This window comes from Lepeophtheirus salmonis, chromosome 7, assembly GCF_016086655.4.
Source record: "Lepeophtheirus salmonis chromosome 7, UVic_Lsal_1.4, whole genome shotgun sequence".
NCBI classification, from domain to species: Eukaryota; Metazoa; Arthropoda; class Copepoda; order Siphonostomatoida; family Caligidae; genus Lepeophtheirus; species Lepeophtheirus salmonis.
Window position 1 is genome coordinate 19,153,628 of NC_052137.2, and position 9,881 is coordinate 19,163,508.

The window sequence follows — 9,881 nt, forward strand, 5'->3', positions numbered from 1 at the left end:
GCGAAAGTATCACAATACAAATCGTTCAAGGCAAAAATGTTTAAGGCGAATCCTCTTAGAACCCGTGATAACCCTTTGAACTGAGGCTTTCTCTCCTCTTGAATAAAAGCATAAAGATAACAGCTTTATAAATTACAAAACATTACTCAGATTGCCAACAACAACAACAACAATAAAATAACTCACACGCTAAAAAATCCTCAGGATTTACAACCCTACATATTCCAGTACAATTAAGATATATATGTAACTATCTATTTAATAATATAAAATTGAGGGGAAAATACAGAAATGTTTTTCTCTCCTAGGCAAGTTAAGTGTATGTAAAATGTATGATACAATCTGTATTTATCAATTCCACGTATCATTAACTCCTTCCAGGCTTTTATTAATCATCCTTAAGTAATTTAAACAACTCTATGCTCTCTACATACATCATTATAATCTAATGACTAAAAATACAGATAATTTGTAGTTGTATGTGTATCAAGCATGCTAGAGTTTAATACATTGTGTTTTAATTCATTGAACTTCTCTTCAAACTTTGAAAATATGTAGGTATGTACGTATGTGTATTGAATTTCCCTCTGAAAACCCTTTTAATTGTTTTAGAACCGTAATCAGTAATAACAAGATCAATAAAAGGTCAAAAAATATGTTTCTCATCTACTGCCTTTTCCATTCACTGATAGTTGTTCTTCTTTGATGATTCATCCCTTTACACGCTTATTTTTTCATCATAAAATAGTTACTATTACTCCATTATGCTACGTTTGTTTCAGAAAATGAAATTTTAAGAATACATTCAAAGTTCAAAAAGAACAAAAAGTATTCATTAAACTACGAAATACTCAAGTGATCTCTTTCAAATACAACTAGGATGGACACTCGTTAGAATGCCCATCCTAGCCCAAAATCAAGTTGAGTGATGTATCTAAATTTGATCTAAAGTTATGGCCGATTTTATATTTTGCGTTACTTTGACCGTAACCTCTCAAAATTTAATTATCTCTTACTGTGACAAGTTTGATGCAAGTCGATCTGTAACTTTTGGAGCAATCCTTGCGAAAACATAACCTCTGTTCAATTTCCTTGGCGGAGGTAATCAACTTAAATAATACTATTTGGAAATAATAAAATTAATACACATTTAAATCAGAATTGGCTCTCGCTAGAGCTCAAAAACTCCATCTAAAATCAAATTGAGTGATCTCAATTTGTTACAAAGTTACTATCGATGAATCATTTTTACTTTATGTTGACATCACAAAATTTAATGGCATATTACTGTGACTATAAAATATCCTTGTAATAAGTTTGATCAAAATAGATCTGCAACTTTTCCCGTAATCTTGATCACTAACAAGCAAACATGTGAAAAACATAATTAAATAAAGTCAATAATTAAGAAGCTTAGATTCCCATTCGCATGTCTTTTGGAAAGCTAAGCATTTTCATGAACACGAAAACCTGGAGTTTTTTTATACGTAGCTGATAGATAATTTCTCTAGACATGATACTTATTCAAATCACATTTAAGGGTTTTTGAATAGGTCTTTATTTATTTGAGCAATAATTAAAGACCGATACAAAAACCCTTAAATGTGATTTGAATAATTTTTTTAAATTTTCCCAAAATTTCATCACCTGTGTGCACAATGTAAATATTAATATATTTATGATAAAAACAGGGGCGCACTCAGGGGTTGGGTTGTAGGGGCTGTAGCCCTCCCTAAAAAAAAAAAAAGAATTTTGCTTCTTACTAGAAAATTTAATATTTGATCTTTTTTTTCAAAAAAAACTTAATTTAATTTTTCAAATATTTTTCCAAAAAATTTAATTTTCTATGAATAGTTAAAATTTTTATCCATATAATTTAATTTTTGATTTTTTTTTTTCAATAAATTTTATATTAGAAATATTATTTAACTTCTTAGAAATTTTATTTCAAAAAGTTTAATTCCTTTTTAATAGCTATGAGTTTTTGAATGTATTTTTCCGAATAATTTAATTCCTTTTTAATAGCTATGAGTTTTGATTTTTTTCCGGAAAAAATTACTTTTTTTTTGGGAATGGTCGTGAATTTTTGAATTTTTTTCAATAAATTTACTCTTCAAAAAATAAATATATATAATCCAGCGGACGCCTCTGAAATAACATTGTATACTCATTAGGTGGTCCATACTCTGTACCAAAAAAAGATTAAGATCAGTCCCACCCTAAATATACATTGTACAAATTATCTCATTCAATTAAAACAAGTTATGCTCGATAATGATAACTGTGATATAACGATCAAAGTATCATTGAGTATGGGTACAAATTATCGTTATTAGTTTCGAGTAACTACGTACACATACCATATGTAAGAATATGTATTAAAATATATGCTACTGTATATATATTATATAATTATTTCATTATAATAAATGAAAATGAAATTAATTAAAGAAATAAACAATTATGTATAATTGGGGCGTATGCCAGATATTTTTTTTGTAGTACAACTTTAAATTACAAAAAGCTATACATCCTGATGCAGAGAGTGTCCCAGCGAGTAATGAATGAAACTTTGGAAAGGTTTCATTTACTTATTAAATAATTTACCGATTTTTACCCGTAATATCAACAGGTCGAAGAATAAAAAAAACAACTCTTGTGATAAAACTTTCTTAATCAGATTAAGGACAACTGAGATGGAGGGCAAAATAAATCTTGTGTTAGAGCTTTTTTACGCAGGAATTAGATAACACGAGATCTCCTGCATTGTTCCTTGTTCCAAAAGACTCATGACAGACTCTTGATAGAAAGTATCGAGGTAACGTGGTCAAAATAAATCAAAAGTGAAGAGAACTCTGGCCTTGGTCTGTTCTGTGTGGTCTCCGCCCTCACCAGACTGCATCCCTCTTGACTATAGGATCGGGGGAGGGGGGATCGAGAGGAAGGTCTACCTTCCATGTGAATTAAATACCCCCGAACACCGAAGGAACACGTTAAGATGACCTCCGAAGCCTATGATTGAGGACGTCAAAGTGGCTTAGGCTGGCCATCCAGAGATTTAATTGTCTTTAAAATAACTATTTAAAGTCTCATTAGCTTACACTTGTAATTTTTGAGAATCTTGATAAAGTTGAGCTTAGAAAAGTTTTCTTCATATATTATTGGGACACACTCTCTTGCTTCCGGTTTAATATTTTTCTCCCCTTCACAAATACCTTTTCTACAGGGGAGAATAATAATAAAATGACTTTGGAAAAGTTTTAGGGTTATCAGTCTATTTTTGATGTGGTAGAGGCCGTTTTAGTTTGAAAAAAGGTCAAAATTTGAATTTTAACCAAAAATGTCATTATTTATGAATAGTTGTGAGTTTTTGAAATTTAAAAAAAAAAATATAATTGTACTTTTGAATTTGTTTTTTCAGAAACTAATATTAAATTTTTTTTCAAAATAATTCCAAAAACCAAGACCCCCAAATATAATCGTTTAATTGCCCTTGATAGCAAAGCTTTATTTTTCAACTAATAATTAAAGTATTTCTTAGAATCGGAATCTTCATCAAGATTTTTTTGGAATCGTCCCATCACTAATGTATACATATGGAATTTCCTTACTTATTTAAATGTAATTTTTGTTTCCAAAGATCGTCTGGAGAAATTCTTAAATGCCGATATCAAATTTACATTAATTTATGGCAAAGGTTACGTTATTATTTTAATTAAAATCATTGTTTCTAAAATGGAAATATTTATATCGTTTTTTCAAAAATAAAGTTACTTAAAGTTTGTGAAACTTTACAACTGACATCATAACGAATATATCTTCTCTTTTTACAATGTATGTATTTAAGGTTCAATAATTGAAATGATCTCAAACATTGAAATTTGGGAAACGTTTTCCCAAGTTGACTCCCAACATAAAGAGTTTTTTAGCATTGTTCTTTCAGTCTTAAAACAAATTCACACAAAACCCTAACATTCAATTCATTAACAATATGTTATAATGAGCAATATTAGCTAACACAACTAAAAAATAAAATAGATGTCTGTCTGAGCTCTCTTAATCGTTAATCTAGCCATCCTGAGCGGCAATTATGGCTTCTAAGTGGTAGCGGAAGGTCTGGAACCCACTGGAGAGGTATTCTTCTGACATAGCAAGCCAATTCTGGCTGACAATTGATTTGATGAGCTCCATAACGGACACTGCAGGACTTCCTCTCGACATGCACTGAAATGGTGTAGTCGAGGTGGTTAGCATCATGGTTGTAGGGGGGCCAAAGTGTCAAACAAGAGTTCAAAAGCATTCTAAAGGGTCTTACAGTGAAGAACATGGGTTTTTACTATTACTGGTGTCAAAAGTGGCCTTTCTACCCTCACAAGGATCCTTCGACACACCTTTTTGATAGCTCTCTGGACAGACTGGTGTCAAACTCTGAGATCTCTTGCTTGTACCCTCATAGACTTGAGGAAATTCTTTAAAATCGTCAGGGTCCAGTTTAGCCTCTTTGAGAGTGCCCTTTTTCCTCTCCAATGTTTCAGACTTTCTGACGGAGTAGACGGGGGGTCCTGCTTTGAGTGCATGATTGGAAATTTGTTGATTACGTTAAACTGTCTTTTTCTCGACTTGTACTTAAGCTGGAGAGCTCAGGTTTGATTTGTTTTGGAACTAATTGCTTATAATTTGATATATCCAGATATGGATTAATTTCAATCACCCAACCTTAATTAATTATTGAATTAGTAAGTGTTGAGATTGCAATGTACCACCTGGTATGGTAATTAAAATAATAAGTAAGGTAACTATTTGAGTACATCTACTCTCTACAGGTTAGAAATGCTATAGTTATTCAAAACTTCTCTGAAATAGATTGTTCCAATACAAGTATTTCATAAGCGTCATACAACGCTAACAACACTCCGGTCAAATTTTGAAGTAGCTAAAACACTTTTGCTATTGTTTTGTTCCTTGTCATGCATTATATTTTGTCTTCTACCCAAACATGTTTTATCTTAATTGATAGAGGATCACATTCATATTAATTTTTTTTTATCCTTAATTTTTATTGAATTGAGGGGATTCATGAAAGATGATCCTTTAAATTAATTTAGTTATTCATTATATTTAAAATTTACGATATTACAGGTCTCTTTTATGTACAAAAACATTAAAAGGCAATTTTGATCGAATGAAGCATGTTCTTTTCAATAATATTGAATTAAGTACACGGAAAAAATGCAAAATTTGTGACGTCTTACACTTTTTAAATATGCATACGCCGAGAAGAATAACGAAATTTTCATCAAGAAGAGTTTTCAAGGTTGATTTCTCATAGCCCAAGAATCAGATGATTACTCAGATAACCAAACAACCAGTTATGCATATAAGTTTATGTACATGTTCGAGTCCCTCTACTCTCAAATAAATATTATGATATTAAAATCAACAAACCTTTAATAAATTAATGAATTTTTGAAATGAATAATTAAGAGTTTCTGCAAAAGATTTATAGAAACAAAATATTTTCAAAAATTTTGTTCAAATGTTTACCCTAATACCATGGAATACAAGGCCTATAATTTACTCAAATATGTCTATGAATTAGTGGAAAAGGCAGAGTGTCCTTGTTGCCATCTGCATCGGACGAGACAATGTTAAGATTGCAAACTTCTTAAACTTGGACATGTACATTGTTTTGAGATTCAGGAAGGAACTAGAAGAGTCTGGAAATAATTATGATTCATCAAAAAATTGTGCTGATCAAAAGATGAGGTTAGACTACCATTAATAAATGAGGGGCATTCTCAGGTATCTTAACTGTTTGGAAAAAACTATTCTAAAAGTGATTTGCGAATCCAATGATACAAAATACGAACAGGACAATTTCTGACAGAAAAGACAAACATAGTCATATTTTTTTTTGGATATGTTGGACAGTGTCTGGCAAGCAAACTCACCAGAGGTCAATAATCTTTGTGTGAGGTAAAATTCATCAACACAACTACAGATCTTCTTGTAACACAAAATCTGATTTGATATCCAAGACCCAGAATAAATTCCAAAATATGGCCAAAGAGACTGTTATCAACAACACCTTCTCCCATTTCCAAGGTCGAGTCGAGTCCGTTTTTGACGACGCCAAAGGCGATTATGTTGAAAAATGTATTTTTTTATTATTCAGCTTTCATTTGGCATTGATCATTTTTACTATCATATGAATGTCTTGGTCTTTGAATAGAAGTGGAACCCTGTCTGTATATTTTGTCTACATGTTGTAACTATTACATTTTGTCAAAAAAGTACCGGGAATTGTTAATTTAAATTGTCCGCGATGAAAGAATTTCAAAACACATTTTTTTAAAAGGTTGGCAGCACTTTTTTTCATTAGTTTGTCAAGTTTGAGTACGATCTGTGAACCAGTTAGCTTGCAACAGTTGTATAAGTCAGTTTACTTACTAGTTACTCACAAATGAAGAAAATTATTGAACAAAAAGAAATCGTCATACCAGTTTAAATGAGTTACCACATTGCCTTAATATCTCCCACGAGACAGTTCACACCATTCTGACTGAAAATTTGGGCATGAGACGTGTCACTGCACGGCTTGTTCCAAAAGAGCAGAATTTTCTGTAAAAACAGTACCGTGAGCAAGCCTCTTCGGACATGTTTGGTCGTGCAAATTCCGACCCAAAGTGTATGGAACGCATCCTAAATGCATCCTACGACCATGACATGCAAACAAGCCAACAATCATCCGAATTCATTGTAAAACTCGTGGAGCACTATTGAGCACTGGCGCGGGCAATTTAAATTAACAATTCCCAGTACTTTTTTGACAGAATGTATGAGCATATTGCAACAAAAAAAAAGAAAAAAAAAAGAGGGATGAAGAATTGGCGTGGGAATAAAGTCAAAATTGAGCATTCCTTAGAATGGCGAATTACTAATGGCCTGTATTTTTTGACTACATTGATGACGATTTCTAGAGTCGTCTAGAGTATTACTCCGAGTTTAAAACATTCGAGTAATGTTACGTCAAATTTCTGGTATCAAAAGTCCCAGTAAAAAACTTTGTAGAGGCGCTTCTTTCTAATTAAAAGAATACACTTTTTATTTTGGCTCAACAAATCTGTGTCAGATTGACTTAGACGCGTCAAATATTAACACAACAAGCCTATATATATATGTCTGTTATTGTTTGAATATATTTAAAAGTTACATTTTCAAAAAGGAATTTTTAATGACAGGTCCATACTCGATTTTATTCATTACACAAATAAGCTCACATCAACTCGCTCAAACGACTGTTACATAAGAGTTACGCCTCCAAAATGAATAACTGTCAACACATACTAGATATGATCTGACTAGCTTGTATTAACGAGCCCTGCCATCTTCACATTGAGGGTGAAAACTTTTCAGACTACCTATTACGATGTGTTCATTTTGTAACTTGCTTAAGCAAATTATGGAAGTGGTAAATCAAAAATGAGATGAATAGTAAATGAGGAATTGAGTGCGGATATTTGCATTTCAGATAATGCAATCATTGAATATTCCTTAGATCGTTGATTCATTAAAGATGTAATTTCTGACTATTTTGATGAAAATTAATCGTTAATAGGTAGGACTCTTTGGCTCATTATAAATTTGAAGGGCCCACAGTTATATTACTCGTCAATTAATAATAACCAAGTAATATTAATAGACCAAAGCTGTTAATTGATAACATCAATTAACAGCTTTGGTTATTATAATAAGTGATCATATCTATATTAAAGTTTGGTCGTGATATATTCATCTAATTCAAGCTAAGTATCTGTTTGATAACTTGTTGCCAACGATACTCCAACTTCATAATGCCCATCTTGTGGAAGCCCTTGTCCCTATTGGCAAAAAACTTGGAGAACCAATTTTCACAGGCCTCCATTGAGGCCAAATTTGTACCTCAAGCGCGTTGGCATAGACAGGAACATGTGATGCCACTTGGTGTCAGGTCCAAACTGTTGGGTGGATGCATAATAACATTCCATCCGAGGTCCCGGAGCTTCTGTCGCGTCATCAAAGACGTGGTCAGCCTGGCGTTGTCTTGATGATGTTCTGTTGTTTCCTACTCAGCATTAGAGACCGTTTCTGTTCAATCCCTAGGTCAAACTTTCGAATTGTTTGAGGACAGAATTGAACGGGGAAAAAATTGCTGAAACCACTGGAAAGAGTATCGTCCGCGATTAAATTGCAAATTTTCTTAGTGGCTTTCGACGCGTTTTTTTCTTTGGGATAGAAATATAATAACCGACAAATTTCTTTCTTTGAGGCCCCCATACTCGAGGAACGATCATTTACGACTGAACCGATCTCCAGAAGCGTTTGTAGTATACACTTACACCTTTACAACACTTTATCTTATGATCCAATGTAACCAATAATGAACAATATATACTTAGTTAAAAAGAGAAGCGGTAAAAACGAAATTACTTTTTTCCCAATCTAATATAAAAAAAGAAATTTTTAAAGTTGACTATACATACAATCAACATGGGTAACGGAAGCGTTGAAAAAATTTGTGTTGTAGTTTAACAAATCCATCAGAGTATTGCGGGGTACTCCGGCTAGTATTTAAATGATGTGTAATGAGTAGAGCTGTCTTAAAAAAGACATGGTAACCCTGACAATTTTAGGAATAATTTAGAGGAGATGAGCTTAGATGTTATGACTTTTTAATGGATCAGTTGCAAGGTGGCGTTGCAAGTTGCCGTCTGAGGAAGGAATCAAACACAGATCCTACCTATATCAAACAAAGACATATGCAAAAAATCATGAGTGTTGCTCTCCATCTTTCATGAGGATAAGTACTAGTGATTCATTTATACTTGGATTTCTCTACTAAAAAGTTATGTCAACTAGATTTACTTTTGTGTACAGCTTTAGAAATGAGACGTAGAAATTAGAACATGTGTATAACATATCTGTATATTATTGTATTAATTGATTCCTGAAGCGGTTGTCTCATTGCTCTTTTTTTTTTTTTTTTACCTGGATACACACACTTAAGGGAATATAACTTAGATATCCGCAAAGATCATTGCTCAAGGATTTGTATATAAGGCAGTACAAAGACAATATTGTTAGTAGTGGGAGGGGTTCATCATAATCGGAATAACAAAAATGGATCATAAAGAGTACAATCTCACCATTTCTTTTAATTAATTTCGTGGAGAAGGATCTAAAAATATATGTCCAGTTGCCGAGTGAGTTTTGTTTCCTCTCTTTCCCTTTGTTTCTCTCTTTCTTTTGTATGACGTATGTCGCTGTTTCCACAAATTATATATTTAATAATAATAATATGTGCACCACTCTATTTATAGCACGCCTGTTAACTTTATTTTGATACTACTTGGATCAAAGCAATCCCAACACTAACATCCTAATGCGTACAATTTTTTTTCGACCAAAGAAAAATAACAGGTGGGAAATACATATGTATCTGGCCCGCGGTTTCTGCTTACGTTGATTCTGTCTTCTTCTGCCGAGGTATGATTTTAATAATATATATTTTAAACTCACTATCCTTGAAAATTAATTAGCCAAAGTTACCTTACGCGTCGTATGTACTTCTATGTCATCATACTACCTTTAAAACAAAATGAGATATGACGTTCTCGTGGATCCTTAATCCGGTTTCAGAATGGTTGATTTTGATACAAAGTGTATTTTGGTCAAGATCTGGTTTTATACTTTGATTTCCTTCCTTATTCCTTTAAGCTTCTTTTTTCAAGGCGAGAAGAAGGATATATAAATAAATATCCTTCTCTTCAATTCATGCATGACCATTTTAAAATACTTATGTGTTACATCAATATAAAAACAATCTTGAAGAGGCATTAAAT

At 32.4% G+C, this 9,881-nt stretch overlaps 1 protein-coding gene across 1 annotated transcript in view; it reads right to left on the reverse strand.

Annotated features, from left to right (window-relative positions):
- Window positions 1-9,420, reverse strand: part of LOC121121990 (acetoacetyl-CoA synthetase) — a 26,564-nt gene extending 17,144 nt beyond the window's left edge. The window contains exon 1 of the mRNA XM_040716994.2: window positions 9,186-9,420. Within this exon, the coding sequence (XP_040572928.1) occupies window positions 9,186-9,188 (3 nt within the window). The 5' untranslated portion in view covers window positions 9,189-9,420. The remainder of the gene's footprint in view (window positions 1-9,185) is intronic.
- Between the last annotated feature and the right edge of the window lie 461 nt (window positions 9,421-9,881).